At 41.2% G+C, this 24,802-nt stretch overlaps 1 protein-coding gene across 1 annotated transcript; it reads right to left on the reverse strand.

Annotated features, from left to right (window-relative positions):
* Positions 1-1,764: 1,764 nt before the first annotated feature.
* CNOT11 (CCR4-NOT transcription complex subunit 11) lies at positions 1,765-13,631 on the reverse strand. The gene is made up of 7 exons (XM_072994493.2): positions 12,909-13,631; positions 11,182-11,346; positions 6,483-6,635; positions 4,871-5,073; positions 4,522-4,724; positions 3,465-3,561; positions 1,765-2,084 (listed from the first exon to the last, which is right to left on the reverse strand). Exons 1-7 carry the CDS (start codon positions 13,489-13,491, stop codon positions 1,887-1,889), a joined length of 1,602 nt encoding a protein of 533 aa, XP_072850594.2. The 5' UTR covers positions 13,492-13,631; the 3' UTR covers positions 1,765-1,886.
* Positions 13,632-24,802: the final 11,171 nt, after the last annotated feature.

A 24,802-nucleotide genomic window follows, 5' to 3' on the forward strand; every position in this document is an offset into this window, starting at 1 on the left:
ATATGAAACAGCTAATTTTTTTACTATACAAATTATTAACCATAAGCTGTCAAAAAAAATCAATACCACTTCTATTTTGTAAGTACCACCACCAAATTCTCCTAGATAAGATCAGAAGTGGGGTAAAAGGGACTGGAATTATGGTTTGTTTAGAAGCAGGATGGGAGGTGTTATGAAATATAGCCTATTGCTGTAAGTTCTTCCCTTTTAACTTATATTTTGATACTTAAAAAACCTTCCCCCAACATAAAAATAACAGCTATTATTAGTAAATGGACCATCACATTAATGGTCCATTTATCAGCATTGGTTTTCCAGTGGCTAAGGAGATACCTATGGAAAGCTCACAAGCAGGATCAGTGCAATAATCTCATATTCTTAGCTGCCAACAGTATAGTACTGAGAGGTATAGTACTTCAGGAACAGGAACTATAGCATTAAGAACATCAGTCATTTACAGCTTTATTCTCCATGCATTTATCTTATCCAATGTGTAGCCCGCATAATAAAAAAACTAAATAGAGATGGGGTTATTCGTATATGAATACCCCCCCCCCACAGGTGGAAATAATGAGGTCATTATTTCACCGTCACCATTCTGCTGCTGACGTGAGCTCAACAGAGTCTTCTTATCGTGCCATTGTCTACAATCGATTAGCCACTCTGCGACCTGGCAGAGAGGCTTGTCATCCCACCTCCTGACAGGACTGGCTAATCTATTGCGGACAACAGAGCAATAGGAAGGCTCTGTCAAGCTCATGTCAGTGGTGGAATGGTGAGTGGACAGTCCAGACCCTCGTTATTTCCACCTGTGGGGGGACATTTGTATACAAATACTGTCATCTCTAATTGTAAACCATCTAAAGCAGGGGTCCCCAACCCCCAGTCTGCAGCTGGTCCCTGGGCTTCCAGGACTGGCCCACAGAGATGGATCTCTGCCCTGTCACACAGTGGGCGTGTCACGCTCTTGCACATGCCCATATGCGAGTGTGACACCCCCCCATGAGCACGGGGGTGCCCCCACCCCCCCCAACCAGTCCACAGTTCCAAAAAGGTTGGGGACCACTCATTAAGAGAGTGCTTTAAGCAGTACACTTGGCTTTTTTTCTTTATCCCCTTTTGAAGCTCTTCAATGCTGTAGTGCAACAAGTGTGAAGTGCTTTCTTTAAAAAAACACACAAGATGGCCACCCTAATTAAGTACTTGCTTATGCCTTTGTATGATTACAGTAACAGCTAGTCTGTTTCATCTTCAGTTAAGTACAGTATTCTGAATTTTTTAAATGTGCATACCCTGTCCTAAAACCTTGTACAGGGACTATACCTCTGTAAAGAAAAAAGTAACTTCAGAAACCAACATTACCCTTTGAAGCTGAATGGTTATGTCTTCAAGTCAGAACTGACAGTGACCCTGACAGGGCTTTCAAGATAAATGAGATATTTAAAGCAAAGCAAAAGCAAAGCGTGCTGCTTATATACCGCCCCATAGCACTTCAAGTAATTGTACCAGTTCCACAAGTCTAGAGAGTTTCTATAGCTGAGGGGGGATTCAAACCCAGTCCTCTCCCAGTCCATTACTGGATCCACTAGACCACACATGAATTAATAATTCAGCAGTCAAATTAAGCAAAACTCAACTGTTTCCAGATGATATCATCAACAGTCCTAATCTTGCTAACCTGCAAGTTAGGCTAGTTCCTCACGTAGCTCAAAATCATCAACAGATGCTCAGATATGTGTGGATGTCAAAATTCAAACTTCTCCAAAAGGAAAAAAAAAGTAATATTTAATACAGCACAAATACCATGTTAATTTCAAGGAACAGAATCAACTATACAGAAATCTTACACCATTCTAAACCAACAAAAAAATCTTCCAAATCAAGTCTTATTTTGATGTTTTCGTCTCTGGAGGATTTTCACCAGTGTCAAGTGTCTTCAACAATCGAAAAAGGCCTGCTGCTTCTCTTATTCGACTGAATTCAATACAAAACGCTTGTACCTCTATAAACAAGTCCTGTACATTAATTATCTTGTTTCGAATCAACGACTGTAGGAAGACACAAACAAGACGTACCAGCCGGTTCTGAAATAAAAAATTCTGTATGAGTTCCCAAAATTAGGTTAAGGATTTTCTTATTAGCTATTATTAAAGATAAAACATTACATGCAAGAGTGGAAAAACTGTTTACTTCATAGTCCTATTCAATAAAGCTTGCAGGTCTCATTATTCAATTCTGCAGTTCATCTGGATTTCTAATTTGAAATGTTACATAGCTGCTGGAGGAGTTCCCTCTAAGTGAAAATGTCAGTCTTCTGACGAATTTGCTATAAGCAGTACGTTAAAAAATGCATTTCCCAAAAGTGTAATGAAGTAGGAAAGATGGTTGTTGTAGGTTTTTCAGGCTGTTTAGCCATGTTCTTAAGGTTAAGATACCTTAAGACAGTTATGGCGAATCTATGGCACGTGTGCCACAGCTGGCACGCAGAGTCTTCTCTTTGGGCATGCGAGCCATCAGGCTAGTAGCTAACCGAGTCTCTGTGAATAAACGATCTTCAAAATGACCTGTCTTCAATTGCCCTGCTGAGTTCTTGTAAACTCTTGTAAACCTGTGACTTTCTATAGCAAGTCCGTCCATCTTGTGTTTGATCTTTTTCTTTTCCTGTTGCCTTCCACCTTTACCAGCATTATTGTCTTTTCCAGAGAATCCTGCATTTTTAAGATGTGCGCAAGTAGGACAACCTCAATTTCATCATTTTTGCCTCATATATAATGATAGTGCCTCAGTATTCAGGTTTTATTGCAGTGTTGGCACTTTGAAATAAATAAGTTGGCTTTGTGTTGTAGTTTGGGCACTCAGGCTCAAAAAGATTTGCCATCACTGCCTTAAGAACTCGACCAAACAGTCCGAAAAACCTACAACAACCATCGGATCCTGGCTGTGAAAGCCTTCAAGAATACAAGTAGGAAAGATTTCGCAAATAAGCCAACTTTCGGAGCTGTCTCCATGTTTACACGTTTTCTAGCCAGGCAGTCTTTAATAGCCAGGCACTCAGCCATAAGACTGGCATTGTGGAAGCTTCAATACACAGACAGCTATGTGAGTGCACAAACTATGCCTTTAGATATGTGTATGAGCAAGAGGCAACTTTTCTGGCTCCTTGAAATTTGAAATACATACTGCAAAAGACTATAGGAAGCAGGAGAATATGCCATTAGTACAAATCTTGGAAAGTGCTTTGCAATAATTTTATATTTTTGGAAGTTTGGATTATCTGTTGTAGAATATATTTCAGTCCATATACCCTTAATATTATAGTAATACTTTATGGTAAACATTGCATAAGGCGAATCAGACTTCTATGTAGATTTTAAACTACCCAGAGTTAAAGCTAAATAAGTGATTACGACAGCACTTAAGCAAGAAACTACAGCAGATTTTTTAACATGCTACTGAACACATACCTGCATATACTTATCTTTAATTTGTTCACATGTAGATATACAATTAGAGATATAAAGATGAATAAATTCTGGAGGAAGATCAACTGCAGTTGTAAGCCTATTTTTAAAAAATTAAAAAAAAAACTTATTGCACAAGTTTTTCACTTTAAGCACATCATCAATTCTTCCTTCATAATGGATGTTAACACAGATCGTTAGAGAAGTGAGACGTGTCTATTTTACAATTAAGGAAAATGTGTAGATAGAATTCTTCATGCACAGATTTCTATCAGAGCTTAAGGTTTTTAAATTTTTCATTTATATCCTCTTTTTGCTAAAATTATACTTTTGTCTGAGCCTTTGGTGTGAAGCCTCTCTCAACCAATTTCAATCACTAGTAAGAGAAAAAAACTGAATTTGAATTCATGAAATTGTAAACTGCCTTGCTGTGTTATTCTTCTAGCCAATTTCATGATACTGCTGTTGTGAGTCATCAAGTTGCTTTCAAATTACAGTGACCCTAATAGGGTTTTCAAGATATATGAGATGTTCAAGGAGTGGATGACCACTGCCAACTTACAGTGGGTGTTGGGACCTACGTGTCCCAGTCCTGGTGTAATAGTCTATACACTGTACCACACTGACACATAATTTCATAAGCCTAATTTAAATTTGCAACCTATCCCCTACTGGTATATAAACCAATAGGGAGGAGGTCTTGCAGGGAACATTGCAGGATGTGCATCCATCTAATTCATGCAGATGCTCTAGTGCACAGAAACACTGCACTTCCTTGTCTCTGATGTTCAGGCCCATATGGAGAGATGAATTTGCTCTAGCATGCACCCATGTTCTTTACTGGAAAATAAAGAAGACATAGCACTGAGATTGGGACTAAGTCTGATCCTTACTGTTTCCAGCTTCTAGTACTGAATGAGTTTCCAGTTGTGCCTGTTAACCCCACAGAACTGAGAGAGGAACTGCACTATCCTTTACCTGCATATAGCCACCCTAGATACCAAAGTGTGTGCTCACATTCAAAATAAGAGCACTAAAACATCTTAAGAGAAGTACGTACCGATTTACAACTTCCATTGAATGTAGAGACATATCCATGTTCACCAAAACTGAAAAATATTCTGTTATCTGACTTGATTGCATTAATTTAAGCAGCATTTCTATAGCAACTAAAGGATTATTTTCCACCAGGTCAGGTAATTTGGCAGGAGTGAGCCCAATATGGTAAACAAGTTTGGGGTCCTTCTCCAATTCTCCAAGAAGCTGCATTAAAAAATAAAAAAAAACCCACAGGTGAACATTAGAAATGAGCAAAAATACTACAGAGTTCTTTCAAGTTCAGAGGTTTAACATTAGAAAACAAAATAGAAATAGAATTAGACCAGACACTAGCTATCTATTGAACTTACCTGTGACTGCTGTTGAGATGATAAAGGACTTTTGAATGCTTTGGCCATGATTCGCTTGATTTCTACCCCAGCGCTGTTTTTCACACACATTGACTTGTCCCACTGAATGGTATGATCTGGCTCTATTGGATTTAACCAAGCTAACTCATCCTCACAGATATGGAGAGGAGGAGGAGGCCGGATAAATTCTGGCCGAAAATGACCTGGGGAAAAATACAGTTACAATGGCTTTCTAAAAACTTACCAATATCCATCATTTTGGCAATCTAAGTTTATCAACTCCATTTGAAACCATGTCTCTTGATGCTAAGATCATATGAAAGGACCTTGTACAGGAAGCCTTCCAACAATTATGCTTAACCTTCTTCAGAAAAAATCACACATCTATTGCTAATTTCAGAATAGATCAACTCTGATACAGTGATATATGGTGTAATGTTAGCTACTGAAAAGTTGTAAGTTATCAATGTCTACAGAATTCTTTGTCAGGCAAAGGTGGTACAAAACTTGGAATCCATTGATTAGGCCAATAGTGATGGCTATGGTACATAGGAATGAGTTGTTTTGATTTTCTGGACCAGAAATAACAAAATTTTCCATTCTGGGAATTCTGCCATTCTCGAGAAAGGCCTAAATTGGAAGGCTTTAAGGCTTAGAATTATAGTATCTATAGTCCAGAAAAGACAAAATTCCCATCCATGAGAGTCCCAACAATCAATCACATCTGGCCCAGGTTGGGAACTTTCTTTTTGAACCCCAAATTTTATACCATCTTTGCCTGATGAAGTTTTGTAGAATTTGAAAGTTCACCTTATTTGTAAGTTTGTAGTGATCCAGTAAAGGTACTGCCTAATCCAGAATTTTGTGTTCTATGAATGGATCACACAGCTGTTTTTAGCATTAACAACTGAGAGGAACTTCCTTAAATTTCCATGAACAGATTGTAAAAAAAAAAAAAAAAAAAAAAAAAAAGTAAAGGTTCCCCTTGACATTTTTAGTCCAGTCATGTCCGACTCTAGGGGGCGGTGCTCATCCCGTTTTCAAACCGTAGAGCCAGCGCTTGTCCGAAGACAGTTTCTGTTGTGACGTGGCCAGCGTGACTAGGGAACGCCATTTTACCTTCCCACCGAGGTGGTACCTATTTATCTACTCACATTTGCATGCTTTCAAACTGCTAGGTTGGCGAGGAGCTGGGACAAAGCGACGGGAGCTCACTCCGTCACGTGGATTCAATCTTATGACTGCTGGTCTTCTGACCCTGCAGCACAGAGGCTTCTGCAGTTTAGCCCGCAGTGCCACTACGTCCCTCGAACAGATTGTAGGTAATGAAAATCTGCGGACATTCTGTCAAATGATCATAAAAATGTCCTGAAACAAGTAAATTCTGGTAGGAGATACTAAGCATGTGGAGATATGTTTTGCACACCTACTGGCTTCTATACATTTTTTGCTAAACCTTAGACTCAGTCATTTATTTGGGAACAGCATCTCCACACCAGTCAAAAGAATAAAATGACTTCTTGTGATCAGTAGAACTATAAACTGAATTAAAGGGGGCAATACAAGAGGTAACTTCTATAATATGGCGAGAAATTACAAAAGTAATACATACTTTCAATAGGTGGTTTTGGTCCACTCACTAGAGCTTCAGTGATCTGAGAGGCAACAGAGCTGTCAAAACCAGAATTTGAAGAATCAGGGTCAGGATCACTGAGAATGCTGGGGAAACTAGCTTTACTCTGTGTTGGTAGTTCAGACTGACGTTCTGAAAAAAAAGGGGGGTTACTAAATTTCGGTGCATAAAATATTGAGTCACACAAACAAGAAAATTTGTTCATTCAACACCACTGCCCTCAACTTCCTTTGCTTGCTGGCAGTAAAAAGCAAGGCAGAAACTGCAATGTTCCCTGATTCTAACATCCTAATCCATTCTTTCCTACATGTCCGAGGATAGGATCTGCAATTTTAACTCCTATCTTCTCAGTTCTGAGATTCTAACATCCTAACACCCTGTTAGCTAGTGAAACCTAACAGAGAAAACTTTACAAATTATTTGGATGTCTGAAAGCAGCATTACCAACTACAGATTTAATCAGAGGTTGTTACGACTCTGAGACAGCCATTTTACAATATTTCTATTGCTCCTTTGCCATTATATAGTAGTTTTCTATTGCTCCTTTGGTTTTAATTATTTCTCCTGGGAGGCACTAAGCAAATAAATTGGAGCGACTCACCATATAACAATCAGATAATTGGAAGGAAAGAAAGAAGGAAAGAAAGAAGGAAAGAAAGAATTCTGGCTTCGCTTAATTCTGAAAACAAACTACAACATTCGAGATCATCAGCACATATGCTGCATTAATTCCACAATTCTTCTATACTTCTCAAAATCCTGGGTCACACTACTGAGCATCAATTGCAGTCTCAATTTACTAACAAGCCAAGTGGATGAAAATCAACAAAGGTATGTACTGGAAGAAGATATTTTTTTCTATTTCGTGCAGGTATGCCTTATTTTTAACAGATGAACCCTACAGCCAAGTGATTCAGACAGAAATTTAGTTTTTCAGATTCTAGAACAATGTTTCCACAGATGTTGTAGGACATTAACTTCCAGGAGCCCCAGTTGGCATAATCAATGGTTACAGAGACTCGTAGTTTGACAATACAGTGGTGCCTCGCTTAGCGACGTTAATCCATTCCGGAAAAAACGTCGCTAAGCGATTTTTAAAAGCCCATGGAAATGCATTAAAACTTGTTTAATGCGTTCCTATTCTCTTTAAAACTAAACTTATGCAAAGATCCTCCATTGCGGCGGCCATTTTCTGTGCCTCTAAAGCGAGGCAACACAGCGGGCGGCCATTTTGTTTTCCGGCAGCCATTCTGAAACCACCGATCAGCTGGCCGAAAATGGGGGCTTTCCCACGATCATCACAAAGCGATTTTTCCCCATAGGGGCCATTGCTAAGCGATCGCTCTGGCGATGGCCAAAACCCCATTGCTAAGCAATTTCATCACTCAATGGAGTGATTGCTAAGCGAGGCACCACTGTACATGGGATCAAATTGGAAGCCACTGCTCTACAACATATAAACTTAGCCAACAATAAAGGGCAAGAAATAAAGAGCTGAAGTGTCCACTTTTAGATTAAGTGTTTTCCCCCCACTGTAAGCATACCAGAAGCTTTATTAATTATGTCCCTTTTCTGCAGTGCAACAACTGTGTTGCTAGTTGTGTTGCTCTGACACATGGCTCAAATCTTTTTACTTCACTATGCTGGTGTGGCACAAATGGTGTAACATTTTGGAGTTGATTGCCAAGAAGTTAGTGTAGATCTTATCAGTTGCACACTGAATTATGTGACTCAGCATGCAACAGGTAATGTCTATGGTGATTTCTTAACTTGGGGCAATTTGCCTCCAAAGGTTACACTATTTGCACAGACAGACAAGATTCTGGCCATTGCGTCACTGATCAGATTATTCTGAAGTATTTCCCACAGATGTCCATGAAATCTCTTTCCAGGCAATGTGCTTAGAATATCATAAAATTATGATAAAATTATAGCTCATTTTCTAATCCTAGAGGGAAAAGGGGAAAATCAAGTAGCCCACATTAGATTTTAAGAGATCTGCATATAGACCGCAGGAAAGCATGAGTGAATGACAAGGATGGGCTGCACAGCACTGACGCAGACACAGCATTAATAGGATCATCATAGTCCATCATAGGAACAACTACCTATGGTTTTCTCAGACTTCAAAATGTTCTAGGGAAGACTGGTCTGAAAATGAAACCAAATGTTATTTAGAAACTGGCAATATCTGGCTAGAGCCTCATATCCTAAATTCTTCAATACAGAGAAACACAGACACATTTAAAATACATGGCATTATATCATGCATTTAGCATTTTTATTTTACCCAAATCAGGAGTGAGCAACTGGTACCCTCCAGCTGTTTATAACTATCACTCCCATAATCCCTGACCACTGGCTACAGCACCAAGGGATGACAGGGGAAAGGCACCCTTAAGGCTAAAATTCCATGTGGCCTTAAGAGTGGTTTTCTTCTGTCATCCCTTGGATTGTACAGAAACTCAATTCTCTCTTTTTAATGTTTTTGTGAATTCACTGACCTTCAAAACAACTGGTAAACACTACTGTGACAGATGGAGTTGATGTCAAGCAAATAAATTGCCCGACGTTCTACACTCCTAATATACCATGTTGTAATAATTAATTTGGTTTTTGAATTTTAATTTTAAAGTCTATTGCTGGAAAATAAAATGAATAATTTGAGTCTAAATATGTGATCAGAACCTACAAAAGTGTACACTGGCTACACTGATGAGCACTTTTTAATCTGAGAGGCATCAGCAAAAGATCATATACAACAGTTGCTATTTTCTAGGAACTCTCTAGGGCTCTCTCTTAATGTTTTTAAGTGTTTTCAAAGCTCAGCAGAATGTCAATGTCGGACACAAAGTTAGGCACAGGACAGGGCTGCTGAAAAATATAATTTATGGAACCCAGGTGTAATTTTAAAAAGTTATACACAGGAGCAGCTGCAAAATGAAAGAGATGCAGCTTTCTCCCCCCCCCCCTTTGGCAACATAACTACTGTACTTCTAGCAGACGCAAAACTAATTTTGAGACATTCAATTTTTAACACTGAAGCTGGTGTTGGAAAAAATTATGTTTTAGTAGCCTTGTCAGTCCTCATCCAAGTACATCTACTGATTCCTCTATTATGATCTGAATAAATATGTAAAATAAAGTCTCAAAATAGCTCATAAAAAGACAAAATACAGTGGTGCCTCGTATAGCGATGTTAATCCGTGCAGCAAAAATCACTGGTAAGCGATTTCGTCGCTATGCGATTTTAAAAAGCCCATAGAAACACATTAAAACTTGTTTAATGCGTTCCTATGGGCAAAAAACTGACCTTAAAGCGAAGATCCTCCATATGATGGCCATTTTCGCTGCCTCTTAAGCAAGGAATCCGTCCCTGAACACAGCGGGTGGCCATTTTTTTACCCGCCGGCCATTTTGGAACCGCCAATCAGCTGTTAAAAAATCATCGCTTTGCGATGATCGGTAAGCGAAACAGGGACCCGATCATCGCAAAGTGAAAAAAACCCATTTAAAACAGCAATGCGATCACAAAATCTTCGTCGCTATGCGGTTTCGTTGCTAAACGGAGCGCCCGTTAAGCGAGGCACCACTGTATGATCTTACAGATTAGTTCATTAAATGGGACAAGCACATCTAACTATTCAAAAAGAAAACAACTGGAGATGAAATTTAGCCTATGTTCATCAAGGCCAGTAAGTCTCCTCTGATTGAAAGAGGCACTGTTGGAAAAATACAGATTTCACTAAAGGTTACTGATATTTAATCAGTGAAGTCTTCTACCAAATAAACAGTTTATACTTAAGAAAAGATTTGCTACAACTTTCTTTTTTCCACAAACAGGGACATGTTGTTGGCAGTAAGTCCTAAGTAATAAAAACAAGCAATGCAACTAACTATAAAAATATTTTTAAAAAATCAAGCATTTTTTAAAAAGACATCCAGCTAACATGAAAAACACTTTATACTATACAGAGTAACTAAAGCTATTTTCATAAAGAGACTGTTAGCTCAACCTCCCTTTTCAAATATGCCTAAAGTAAATTACTGTGGTTCAACACTGGATGAGGTAATTCTCCATTTGCAAATTTGTATGCTATATATTTTCTTTCTGTTTCATAAATACAAAATCAACCAACGTGCCACTTTAAAAAGTCATAGGCTGTCTTACAAGAAATCTCCCAAACGAAATCACTATTTTCAAAAAACAACACAGGTGGAGAAAGTCTCTTTCCAGCCCCCAAAATGTCCCATGATTCCAGCTATTATTGTTGTCTATTCACTTAATGGAACTGTCTCACTTTGTGTATGTTTTTCTTTGTCTGCTTTCTATAGAACAGATGAAGAAATTGACCATTTCCCATCCATGTTTTTTATGATTAATACTACTCTTGCCACTTAATCTCAGAGTGAAAAATCACTAAAATTTCCAGCATGCAAAGAATTATTTCTTAAATGCTTTGAATTGCTCACAGAAGTCAACAATTCCAACACAGGTGGGTCTTTTAAACATACAGTATATTATAAATATATAAACCAGCAAGCAGGCTAAAGGAAAAAAGGAGCCATTCTCTAAATCTTAAGTGGATACACTTAGCTTAGGAATGAAATAGTACAAACAAGCAAGCTTTTCATACTAAAAGAACAAAAAACTCAGCAAGCCCAGTTTATTTCTTACCTGCTAAAGCCAGCTGAAGACCACTGATATCTACAGACTGGCCCATATTTCCTACATCCATTGATGCAATCTGCCGTGGAGTCTTTTTGAAGAGCTCCCTAGGTGGGGCTAACATCAGCTGAGAAAGGAAGAATCTTTCTTGTGGGGTTATGGGAGGTAAAAAACCTGAGAATAGAAATGTAATAATTGTCTATGTTTGGTTATATGTTTTATAAATTTCACACTGCAGAAGTAATATTTTATACTATACTATACTATAATGCTATACAGTATAGTATAGTATAGTATAGTATAGTACAGTACAGTACAGTACAGTATTCTACACTATAATTACTATGCATTATACTGCAACATTATACTAAAGAACTTATTTTGGGTAGATCTGGAGTGGCACATAAATCATGAAAGGCTGGTGGGTTAATGTTTCCTGTTCCCCCAAGCTCAGTGAGTTAGTTGGGAGTTCAATTTCACACTATGTCTCCTGGGAGAGGAGCCTACCTATGCAGTCTAAAGAAAGCTGCACAGCTCCAGAGTGCCCCTGAAAAAAGGGAATGGTAGAGCATTCTATACCTAAAAAAAAAAAACCTGGAAAAGATCATCATATGTTGGAACTGACAACATACAATCAATATTATTAGTGATCAGCTATACTGTTTAAGACAGGAGAGCCTGGTGTGCTCTGGTCCATGGGGTCACAAAGAGTCCGACACCACTTAACAGCTAAACAACAACAACATACTGCTAGGCTGAGTAGTAAGAAACAGCAGAGCAACAAGTCTTCACATCTCCTTCCTCCATGCTGCCATCTGTTTCCTACTAATTAGTGTAACATTAGCAGTGACTTTTAAAAAGATCTCCACCTTTGGCTTGGCCAGTAAATTGACCTTAAATGAATCCAGTGTTATACAGTGGACTGATATAGAGTGGATAGCAATTTGTATCCCACTGTGCGGTTTTTATAAAATGAATTCACACTTATTCCCACATCTTGTGTGATCACCTCTTTAAAGAAAAAAGTACACTAATAAGCTGCCTAAAGGGTATTGCTCAATGGATGCATGTATAACATCAACTGACACTGTTCCATCACCTAAAGACCTTTCCTCCCCTTCTATCCACAGCATTAGGATGACAAAACCAAGATCAGCGCTCTAGTACATCAACAATTATCTGAAGAGGACAATAAATGGACTAAGAATAAAAGAATTTGAGTACCCTGCAGTATATTATTGCAGTTACACTAAGAGCCACCCACAAACTATGCCAACCATCACGGTAAATCACAAAGTTGTAACACACGAAGTACTAAACTGCAAAGCTAGACCTACTTTTCTGCGAGAAAACCCCACTGAACCCCGTGGGACTTCCCTGGGAGTAGACACATACAAGATGACACTGTTAGTACAGTACTTACAAAATCGAAATGTTTACGGGACGCGGGGAGGAGGAGGAGAGAACGGAGGGAGTTTTATAAAACCACTCAGTGATGATATACTGTAATTGTAGCTTATTGCACGGGTGGAGGGGCAAATAAATAGGTCTCTCTCTTCCTTTTATTTTAACCGTGAGGTGCGGGGTCTCGAAAAAGGTGCTCCACAGGAACTGGCCCACGACTTTTCGCTCCTTCCCAGTACAGTATTGTCGACGGAGAAGGGATTACAGCGGGGAGCCGCCGCCGCCCACCACCACCACCCACCTCCACCGCGGTGGCTGAGGGGGACGGGTACCTGAGAGCGGGGGCCTCTCGCCGTCGTCAGAGCCGCCACCGCCGCTTCCTCCGGCCGGGCCGGGCCCAGTGCTGGAGGCGGCGCGCTCGGGAGGCGCCGGATTGAGGAGGTGGGCGAAGATGGCGGCGAACGGGTTGGCGGCGAGGGGCTCGGTGCGGTACATCTCCCACAGGAGGTAGAGGGCGGTGAGGCGCTGCGGCGGGGTCGGCAGGAGGTCGGGCTGCTGGAGGAGCAGCACCAGGACGGAGCCCACGCGGAAGTGCTCGGCCTTGCCGAAGTAGTGGTGAAAGGCGGTGGAGAGGCCTTCGAAGGTGCCGCCTCCGGCCTCCTCAGACACGATGCTCAGGAGGCTCGTCAGCTCCTTCGGAGAGAGGCTCATCCTGCCTGACGGCGGCCGCGGCAATTCCGCCTCGCTGCTGGAGCTGCTGCTGTTGTTGTTGTTGGGGTTGGGGTGATTGCTGCCGCTCCAACCGACGGCGGCCACACGGCGCCGGCGGCAGCGGCGACCACCGCCGGGAATCGAACCGGCGGCTTCCGCAGCGCTACCGGGCTCGGGGCTAATGTCGGTCCCACCCGCTAACATTCAGTTCCCCCGCGCCCCTCCCCCCCTCCCCCGCCCTCTACCGAGCTCTTCCTCCCCTCATTCCTTTCCGTCTTTTCCCGCCAGCGGGCATGAGGTGCGCCGCTCCAGCCTACGCTCGGAAGTCTATTTCTTCGCCACACTTTTTTTTTCCAGCGACTACCGTAAAGTTGCTCGTAGCTGGATATTTTCGACACTGTTGCAAAACTACGGGGAGAACGGAAAACTGGCCCCCGTCCCTTTGCGAAAAGATTGGCTCTCGGGTCACAGAGACTCGAGGGAGGAACAGCATTGGCTGTGTGAAAGCGTCACGTCAGAATGTAGGAAGGGATTGGCTGTGCCGTTCTTTGGAGGAGTGGCTTGCCTGAATATTTAGAATATGGGAGCCCTCTAATGAAGGTTTGCATTTTATTTGTCAAGCGGGAGTTCAAAGTTGAACATTTTCATCTGTTCTGGAGAAGCTCTTCCACATGCTTATCAGAATCTCTTTTGTTGGAAACAGGAGAAGGGGCTTTCTTGGAGGCTATCGAGCCGCTATTTCGGAAATAGCAAAATAACTTATTTTGGAAATAGGAAAAATTTGATTTGCTTGAAACGTGGTGCTGGAAGAGAGCTTTGCCCATACCCTGGACTGCCAGAAAAATGAGTAAGTGGGTCTGAGAGCAAATCAAGCCTGAATTATTTCTGGAAGCAAAAATTATGAAACTGAGGCTGTCATACTTTGGGCACATTGTGAGAAGGCAGGGTTCTCTGGAAAAGACAATGATGCTGGAAAGGTGGAAGATAGCAAGAAAAGAGGACTGAATACAAGATGGATTCACTCCCTAAAGGAAGCCACAGGCTTTATAAACCACAAGTTTATAAGAGCAGAGCAGTTTAAGACAGGACATTCTAGAGATGTCTTGTTTACAGGGCTGCCAGAAGTTGGAGGCAACTTGACAGTCACATAACAAACCAAGCTGCCGGTGTAGTGCTACACAAGATCCTCATTTTTGCAACCCAGGTTCCATTCTTGGGTGGCGCAGAAATTTTTTAAGTCACTATGGTGTAATGGAATGAGTCTACTCATCAGGAGAAAGGTGGCCTGTAAATGAAACAAACGGATGATGCACAGCCTTACACTTCTATTCGGATTAGGTGATCACATGGAGATCACAGGTTGTTTCAGTGCCAGTGTCCACACTGGCGCTTCAATCCAAAGTAATCTAATCTGTGCCACAGGCCCCCCCCCTTTATCCCACCATCTGCTGATATCCAGCTCTCCTTTTATGGTTTATTGTAAAGCTGGTGGGTTGTTTATAGTGTTGCATGGCATTAGAGGAAAGGGACAGTTTTTCAAAGTCCTCCATAACATACAAATACATACATATACACGCACCATAGAAACATAGTAACCTCCTATAGATGTCAGAACTGTTTTTCTTTGCTATCAATTTTTACCTTTTTCTTCTCTGTACAGAAATGATCTAGCGCTAAACTAATATATCAATGCAGTGATAAGGTGATGTAGTGCTCAACTTGGTTTGTTGTTTATTCCTTAAGTCGTGTCTGACTGTGACCCCAGGGTCTTTTCCAGGGAGTCTTCTCTTCTCATGAGATGGCCAAAGTATTGGAGCCTCAGCTTTAAGATCTGTCCTTCCAGTGAACACTCAGGGTTGATTTCCTTCAAAATGGATAGATTTGTTTTCCTTGCAGTCCAGGGGACTCTCAAGAGCCTCCTCCAGCACCACAATTCAAAAGCATCAATTCTTCGGTGGTCACCCCTTCACAGATTGCTGCCTTGTCGTGGAGAAGGGGCTTCAATAATTCAGAAAAGCTATGGGCTATGCCATGCAGGGCCACCCAAGATGGGCAGGTCATAATGGACAGTTCTGACTTAACGCAGTCCACCTGGAACAGGAACTGGCAAGCCACTCCAGTATCTTTGCCAAGAAAACTCCATGGACAGAAACAAGAGGCTCAACTTGGTAGCTCACTTTTAAAAAAAGTTTAAATGCTTCAGGGTCACTAGGGAGAAGGATCAAGAGTTGTATGTGTCCCTGCTATCCAAAACATCACATACAGCTGTACGGCACTGGAGTATTACCTGCTGTCACATTTGTTGTCCTTTTGGAGAGCAAAACAACTGATTACAAGGGGAAAATACTGTTCAAATTGTTCTGGCTTGGGGGGAAAAATATCCACTTGCAAAACAAAAAAGGCCAGATTGATTCACACTGATCTTTGTGTCATGCAATCAGTTTAAAAAACACTGATTGTATCCATTTTACTTCCACAGCAAATCCTGTATTATTTATACATGTAGTTGCAGTCGAAGACTACAGCTATGCCACAATTAGCAGAAAACAAAATAACATACAAGCCGCCTAGAGTGGTCCTCACCCGACCAGATAGGCAGGATATAAAGTAAATAAATAAATAAATAAATAGATAGATAAATAAATAAATTAATAAATAAATAGCAATTGAAAAAAAGGAGCCAAGCTATAATATGTAGATCAAGCTACACATAATAAACATATATTAAGGAATTAAGCATAAATGTCTTTTGGAAGACATTTACAGTACCTGCTTTTAAAGATGAGGAACAGGGCACTAAATATCACAGCACCCAAGAAATTGTAGCAATTCTTTTTTATTCCTTCCTTTTATGCTTCACTTGTCTTGCCATCTTTGTAAACAGAACATTGGACTACATGGAGATTAGAACCTTGTCCAAACCCACAAATTGACTAAATAGTGAGCTCCTACACACCACACCATTCCTTTCACATTCCTTTTTGCAACACAACAGCCATTATAGAAGGCACAGTAGTGAATTATTTATGCAGATAACTGTCTCAACCAAATTTCATTTGTTTATTCTAATATCCTTTCTGCCCAGATCCCCTTAATCAATTATTCCTTAATTGATCTGCCAAGCAGTAAATCCCTCTCCTTCCATCCCGCAGAGCCACTGCAGTTGGATCCTCTGTTCCCTTGCCTTAGTTCTCCTTTGTGGATTGTGTACACACAGAGGACAGTGGCTACTATCAATAGCTCTCCCCCCCCCAACCCCCACCCCCGTATTACCACTCTGCCTTGGATGTCCCATTTAGCACTTCTTGTAGCACCTGCCATTTCTATATAAGCTGGCAAGAAAATGCTGCAGACACTTTTTCTATTTTGATAGCAGAATGCTGGCACAAGCACTGACTCCCACTCAGGGTGGAACTTCAAAACAAAGAACTCTTTGATAGGTAGGTGTTCATGGGCTTCGTGACCTAAATGATGAGCTTAATTAATCCCATATCTCTCTGAAGTAGGTCAACATTTTCTCAATACAGTATAGGGGAGCTAAAGTGGAAAATACTTAAAAGGAAGATGCAAGACTATTCGTGTAACAAACCAAACCTAAATAATTCAGATTTCTCAACAGAGCAGGATAGGATAGTGGACAGAGTGTCAGATTGGGACTCCAGCGACCTAGGATCAAATCCCCACTCAGTCATGAAAATTCACTGGGGATGGCAATGGTCAACCACTCCTTGGACATCTTATGCATCAGACCCTGTTAGGGTCATCATAAGTCAGAAGCAACTTGACAGTGCATAATAACAAACAGTGGAGGCATGCTGGTTTCATAGCAATTACAAAAGGATACTGTACAAGTATGCATGTTATCTTACTTGCTCTGTGGTGGCAAAGGCATCTCCACTTCCACTGCTTCCCCAAAGCTCATCTGAATTAAAGGGGTTATTGCATCTTGATACTAGGAATCTTATACTGGAACCTGTGGAGACTTGTTGTGACATTTTCTTTCATACTTTGAAGATAATATTGCTTACTATTTGCTCTGATTTTGACACCATTACTTACAAAGTTCCAGTGGAAATACCCACAGCACTACCTATTTCTGTCTTACAGTGCCTGGAAAGATTTAGTTAGGGATCTATATCCTTGATCCTTGGCCATCTTGGCTATGCAGAAAAGCTTTGGCTTCTAGCTTTGAGAGTCTGAGGAGTTATTAATATCTTCTTAATATCTTATCAAGGGAAGGCATTGTTTTGGCTACCTCCCAGGAGATAACTAGGAAATCTCTTCTAAAGAAATCCTCACTGTACTGCAAACGTTCCACTACTGGCAACTCATGAATATACTCTTTTATATAAATTGCCAAAAAAAACTGTGTCAACCCAACTACATTACTGTTGGATGAAAGTGTATTATCAAGACAAGGGGTTGGTCTACTCTACTGTACAGATTTTCCTGCAGTTAAGTCCTACTGAACTCAAGATGGGGAAAGTTAACATCTATTCTGAATAAGAATGCACATGATGGCAAGTTATCCTTTTCCCCTGCTCATTTTTTCAATGTATTGGGCAAAATCTCATTGGCGTAACTTTACACCAACATAACCAGGATTGGATGCCGTAATCATTAAGCCACTGAGCCATACTAACAAATGGTCTATGCATACAGTTTCAACATCCACAGATTTATTATAAGGTGTTGAACTGGATAAGTCTCGGTTCCTTCATGTAGCCTGTACTTCTAAGTTAAAAATGGAACTAGGAACTGGATAAGTCATCTAGTCTCGGTGCAGATGGCATTGGGGTTCTTCAGGTTGAAACAGAAAGGGAAAGAAATAGGAGCGACATTTTCTGTTCCTCCTGTTTCTTACTTGAATTAGTATTTTCTTCCAAGCCATGCTGCATTCAGACACCAAGTTTTTTGCAACAAAATAAGATGTTTATGATACATTCACATATGTTACTAATCATCAGTATAAGAGGGATCTGTGATCTGATCAGAGGATATGCTTTGCCCTGAAGTGAAGCCCACCTTCACACGCAACACACACACACCCTTCTCGGTCCTTATGTTCCCTCTAATCTTTGCAGAATATTGTGGACAAAGTTTAAAAATGTTTTACATCATGTTCTTCATTGTTTTGACCTTATGTTGCTCTTTACTGACAATATTTTCCAAACACACCTTTGTAGATCATTTTTATCATAGTTCCACATTCAAGTTTTTAGTGGTTTTATGAGAAGTACTTCTTTAATGTTCCTGTGCATTCCCCCCATCTTAATGTAATGAGAATGCTTTTATACATATTTGCACAATGTACTGTAACAATACAAATACATTTAATAGAGAACTATTGATTTTCTTCAGCAGTTGTAATATATGAACAGCACAGTGTCCATATCCAATATAATGCAAGCATTAGTACCAGTTATTTTTAGTTTTGGGGTGGGAGGAAGACCAATTTAAATGAGATATTAGGACGTATGTGCATCTTTATATAGTGACCTTTACCATTACTACCGTACTCATTCTGGCACAGAGCTGCTATAACCAGAAACGCCGTAATTTTATAAACTTTCCCAAGAGCAAGCCCCATTGAACCTGATGGCAATCCTGTACTTTGTTCAAGCACAACAGAATTCACAGCCTCCAACAAAAAGCCAATATAGCTATTATTTATTTATTTATTTTTGACTGAAGGGGCAGTGGTAGGTGGACTGGAGGGCACAAGCGCTCAGGTTGGTGTAATTAAGCTAAAGCAGCCTTCCTGTCTCCTCTCAAATTCCCATTTTTCAGCAAAGATGGATTTAGATTAATCTTCTGACAGTACATCTAAAGATGCAACTGCAGAGTGGAAAAAATCTGCATGGATCCAGTGTAAACTCACACTTGGGAAGTCAGGTGAGGAAGAAATTGGCAATCAACCCTTGTTTGTAGATTGTTAGGGCAGCTACTGATAGACCTATCCAGATTTGCAGGAGGCACAGCTACAGCAGAGCTACCTTAACAAGCTGCAAAGAAGTGCTAATTAGTAATATCCTCCGCGCTTTAGGTGCTCTAATGCAACAGTACTACCACTAAGCATTAAAAAAAATGCAGCATTATTAGCAAAGACATCTGAGGGGAACTGCCATGTAGGAGCAGCAGGGACACTCAGGAATTACCGTATGAGTATTTAACACTTTGCAACCCAGGCAGCTGGAGAATGAAGCCCTAGGATTTGACACACTCCTCACATATGACAACGGATGTGGTGGCCAGGCTAAGAATACAGTTCAAAAGAGATCCCCTGCCTCCCTTGGAACTCTCTAGTCTGACCTTCCTGCACACAACCACAGTTAGAGGGCTAACTGGCAATATCCTTCTGTTTGGGGTACTGTACGTGCTTTTCTATGCTGGCTCAAGCTACACTGCTTCAACTGATGCAAAAGCATTTGATTGCCTCCCCCCCCAAAAAAAAATATACAAGCCCCAGCGGTAGAGACTGGGGGGGGGGGGAGGACTCTGGGTTGTTTCTCATTCACTTGTACATTATGAAGTCAACGGAAAATAATATAAATATTTCAGCAATCAAGAAGTAAATATATAGCACACTATATATTTATATAGTGTTAAATACATTAACACTATATAGTATGTTACCTCACCTCACATTTTTCTGGACTGGTTTCTATAGCAGCAGTTTCAAAATCCCCAGGTAGTGCTTTTCAAATGTGAAAGGAAGTGTCCCAAACAAGCAGAACTGCAAGGCAAAGCACATATTTTCTGCATTGTTGTGGTCAGTAGTAACAACATTGATATAAATCAGATGAATTCTGACATTGTTCTGATTTTAAAGACTGCCTTGAAACTTGATGTATGCCCTTATTGTGTGACTACTGTTCAGAGAGTATCTGCTACACAGCTGCCAAAAAGCCAGAGGAGCACAATAATGGAAATTAAAAGAGTGACTGTGAGAATTCATGATCACCAAACAATAGTATGCCTACCGTTTCTATCATGGAAAACAGAGAGAGAGAGAAATAACTTAAACCACTGAGGAATTATGAAGGAAGAGCATATTACTGATATTGCACAAGTAAAATGTTCCTGCATAGTTTTGTGGGAAGTCATATAAACAGTTGTTGTTGTTTAGTCGGTTAGTCATGTCTGACTCTTTGAGACCCCATGGACCACAGCACGCCAGGCCCTCTTGTCTTCCACTGCTTCTCGGAGTTGGGTCAAATTCATGTTGGTAGCCCAACCATCTCATCCTGTCGTCCCCTGCTCCTCTTGCCTTCACACTTTCCTAACATCAAGGAGTCTTCTCTTCTCATGAGATGGCCAAAGTATTGGAGCCTCAGCTTCAGGTTCTGTCCTTCCAGTGAGCACTCAGGGTTGATTTCCTTTAGAATGGATAGGTTTGTTCTCCTTGCAGTCCAGGGGACTCTCAAGAGTCTCCTCCAGCACAATAATTCAAAAGCATCAATTCTTCGGCGGTCAGCTTTCCTTATTGTCCAGCTCTCACCGCCATACATCACGACAGGGAAAACCATAGCTTTGACTATACGGACTTTTGTTGGCAAGGTGATGTCTCTGCTTTTTAAGATGCTATTGAGGTTTGTCATCGCTTTCCTCCCGAGAAGCAGGAGTCTTTTAATTTTGTGGCTGCTGTCACCATCTGCAGTGATCATGGAGCCCAAGAAAGTAAAATCTGCCACTGCCTCCATATCTTCCCCTTCTATTTGCCAGGAAGTGATGGGACCAGGGGCCATGATCTTGGTTTTTTTTTTTTAATGTTAGAGCTTAAGACCATTTTTGCGCTCTCTTTCACCCTCATTAAGAGGTTCTTTAATTCCTCCTCACTTTCTGCTATCAGAGTGGTATCATCTGCATATTGGAGGTTGTTGATATTTCTTCCGGCAATCTTAATTCCAGCCTGGGATTCCTCCAGTCCAGCCTTTCATCTGATGTATTCTGCATATAAGTTAAATAAGCCAGGGGACAATATACAGCCTTGTCATACTCCTTTCCCAATTTTGAACCAATCAGTTGTTCCATATCCAGTTCTAATTGTTGCTTCCTGTCCCATGTATAGGTTTCTCAGGAGATAGATAAGGTGGTCAGGCACTCCCATTTCTTTAAGACCTTGCCATAGTTTGCTGTAGTCCACACAGTCAAAGGCTTTTGCATAGTCAATGAAGCAGATGTTTTTCTGGAACTCTCTGGTTTTCTCCATAATCCAGCACATTTTAGCAATTTGGTCTCTAGTTCCTCTGCCCCTTCGAAATCCAGCTTGTACTTCTGGGAGTTCTCGGTCCACATACTGCTGAAGCCTACCTTGAACATAACCTTGCTAGCGTGTGAAATGAGTGCAAGGCCCTCTTGTCTCTCCTTGCTATTCTTTGGAAGTCTGCATTTCTGTAACTTTCCCTATCTCCCTTGCATTTTGTTTCCCTTCCCTTCTCTGCTATTTGTAAGGCCTCGTTGGACAGCCACTTTGCTTTCTTGCATTTCCTTTTCTTTGGGATGGTTTTTGTTGCTGCCTCCTGTACAATGTTACGAACCTCTATCCAAAGTTCTTCAGGCACTCTATCCACCTAATCTTCCTTAAATCTGTTCTTCCACTGTGTATACATAAGGGATTTGGTTTAGATTGTACCTGACTAGCCCAGTGGTTTTTCCTACTCTCTTCAGTTTAAGCTTGAATTTTGATACGAGAAGCTGATGATCAGAGCCACAATCAGCTCCAGGTCTTGTTTTTGCTGACTGTATAGAGCTTCTCCATCTTTGGCTGCAGAGAATATAATCTGATTTCGGTATTGCCCATCTGGTGATTTCCATGTGTAGGGTCGCCTCTTGTATTGTTGGAAAAGAGTGTTTGTGATGACCAGCTTGTTCTCTTGACAAAACTCTATTAGCCTTTGTCCTGCTTTATTCTGAACTCCAAGGCCAAATTGTTGTTTCTTTTATCTCTTGACTCCCTACTTTAGCATTCCAATCCCTTAGAATGAGAAGAACATCTTTCTTTGGTGTCAGTGCTAGAAGGTGTAAGACCGTTGGTCCTTTCCCTCAAGCAGCCCCTCTGTTCCGGCGGGAAATAAAACAGGCTGAGTCTGTATAGCATTAACATTGGAACTTTTATTCAACTCCGCTTCCTCCAGCACATCTTTAAACGGGTTCAACAGTTTCAAATTGGGCAACAGGCCATCTTCAACAATATTCAAACTTTGGTCAAATTCCCATCGTGTTACAGGCGGCGGACCCCACATGGCTCCCTCGGCTCCCCCTGAGGAGGTGGGAGACTCTTCATGGCACAAATGGTTCCACAACATTTGCGCCTATACCACCCTCTCTCATCTGGACCTTCGTGTTCTTCAGCTGTCAACCACTCACGCTCGCGTTGCAGCTCTAACTCCCTGGGCGCCACAATTACATTACATTCTTTTATCAATTTATATAGAGCAATCTCTCTTCCACTTGGAGGATTGGGTAGAAGGCCCCCCTCTTTCAAATGGGGAAAATCCTTTAACAGCCCCTGAGTACGGACCTTCTCGAAAGCTTTCCGTCTTTCCTCCCTCTTTCTTCTTTCATAGTCCTCCACCACTGAACTAAACCACACCACCCCCTCTTCGTTCTTATAACCCTCTCTAACTGTTACTTCAGACTCCTCCCACTCCTCGTCCGCCAAGCACACCTCTACTTTCACCTCTCCCCCTTTCTCTTCCATCTCCTTTCCCTTTTCTTCTTCACTTTCGTCACTAGCTCGTCGATTCTTTTTTCCATCCTCTTTTTCCACTTTTATTTCTGCGGACGGCACACTCTTATTTCCTGCACCTTCACAGAAGGTGTTTTAAATCTTCATAAAATTGGTCAATTTCAGCCTCTTCAGCATTGGTGGTTGGTGCATAAACTTGGATTATTGTGATGTTGAATGGTCTGCCTTGGATTCGTATTGACATCATTCTATCATTTTTGAGATTGTATCCCATTACAGCTTTTCCCACTCTTTTGTTGACTATGAGGGCTACTCCATTCCTTCTACGGGATTCTTGCCCACAATAGTAGATATGATAATCATCTGAGCTGAATTCGCCCATTCCTGTCCATTTTAGTTCACTGATGCCCAGGATGTCGATGTTTATTCTTGCCATCTCCTGTTTGACCACCTCCAGCTTCCCAAGGTTCATAGATCTTACATTCCAGGTTCCTATGCAGTATTTTTCTTTGCAGCATTGGATTTTCCTTTCACTTCCAGGCACGTCCACAGCTGAGCGTCCTTTTGGCTTTGGCCCAACCACTTCATTAACTCTGGAGTTACTTGTACTTGTCCTCTGCTCTTCCTCAGTAGCATGTTGGACGCCTTCCAACCTGAGGCCGTCATATCTTTTAGCCTTTTGTTTCTGTCCATGGAGTTTTCTTGGCAAAGATACTGGAGTGGAATTGCCGGTTCCTACTCCAGGTGGATTGTGTTTAGTCAGAACTCTCCACTATGTCCTGTCCATCTTGGGTGTCCCTGCACGGCATAGCCCATAGCTTCTTTGAGTTACCCAAGCCTCTTATCCACGACAAGGCAGCAATCCATGAAGGGGATATATATACTGTAGTAGCTAACGTCAAGTGCGTGGACCCCTAATTTTTATGTGGGTTATGTGCTTCTTGTCCACCTGACATATTAACAAGACAACCATCACATTAAAAATACGACAAAATAATATTGTTGATGCTATCACTACTACTACAATGTCTTGGGGGAGAAATAGATTTAACTAAAACAACTTACATTGTAAAATAATCCCATCTGCTCCTCAGTTGAAAATTCAAACAACCATTTAGCAACCTGTTGGGGTCTACCTTGACACCTAAGTCATCCGAATTGTGTGGCCACTTGGCAGCACCTTAATATATATTACTGTTACAAGAACAAACATAGCAGAAGCCATTCATAAACAGAATGTGAATTTACTCTTTGTTTTCCCTGTTAATAATGGATGCCTTTTAGCTGTACAGTCTGAGGTTATGCACAGAATCCTTTCAAATACAAGGGGAAGAACCTGTGTTACTCATTCATGGATCTTTTTCTAAATTACATTTCAAGAAGCAGGGTTGCTGGTAGGTGGAAAAGATAACAAATTCTGCCTGGAGAAGATGTATTTTCTTTATAAGAAGCTGTAAGAGCTTTGTCAAAGATATATTTTAACTGCCCAAACAACCAAGAGTCTTATGGCATCTTGAAGACTGGCAAGTTTTATTTGAAATAAGCTTTAAGTGGATTGAAACCCACTTCACCAGATTCACGAAACATTTCTTTGGCAACGCGTACCTCCGAGCCCTGCCTGGATTAAAAACAAAAATAACAAACCCTTCAGGAAAAGGCCAAAGCCCGAGGAAAGTAAAGGTCCACTCATTCACTCGCTCAGTGTCTTCTACCCCCCCCCCACTTCCCCTCCCCGAGCTAAGGCAGGGCAGGCCTGCTCTCGTTCGGCTGGGACGACGAAGCCAGCCGGGCCGACTGTACAGAGCCAAGGCCGGGGATTTCCTC

This window comes from Pogona vitticeps, chromosome 3, assembly GCF_051106095.1.
Source record: "Pogona vitticeps strain Pit_001003342236 chromosome 3, PviZW2.1, whole genome shotgun sequence".
Classification (NCBI taxonomy): Eukaryota; Metazoa; Chordata; class Lepidosauria; order Squamata; family Agamidae; genus Pogona; species Pogona vitticeps.

What these genes read in the sequence shown, in the direction of transcription:
- CNOT11 (XM_072994493.2), bottom strand. Translation starts at nt 13,491, where the DNA reads ATGTTAGCGGGTGGGACCGACATTAGCCCCGAGCCCGGTAGCGCTGCG. An exon ending in CGAGAGGCCCCCGCTCTCAG is followed by an intron (nt 11,347 to 12,908) that starts GTACCCGTCCCC and finishes TTCTATTCTCAG; the next exon opens with GTTTTTTACCTCCCATAACC. An exon ending in CATCTCAACAGCAGTCACAG is followed by an intron (nt 4,725 to 4,870) that starts GTAAGTTCAATA and finishes TTTTTAATGCAG; the next exon opens with CTTCTTGGAGAATTGGAGAA.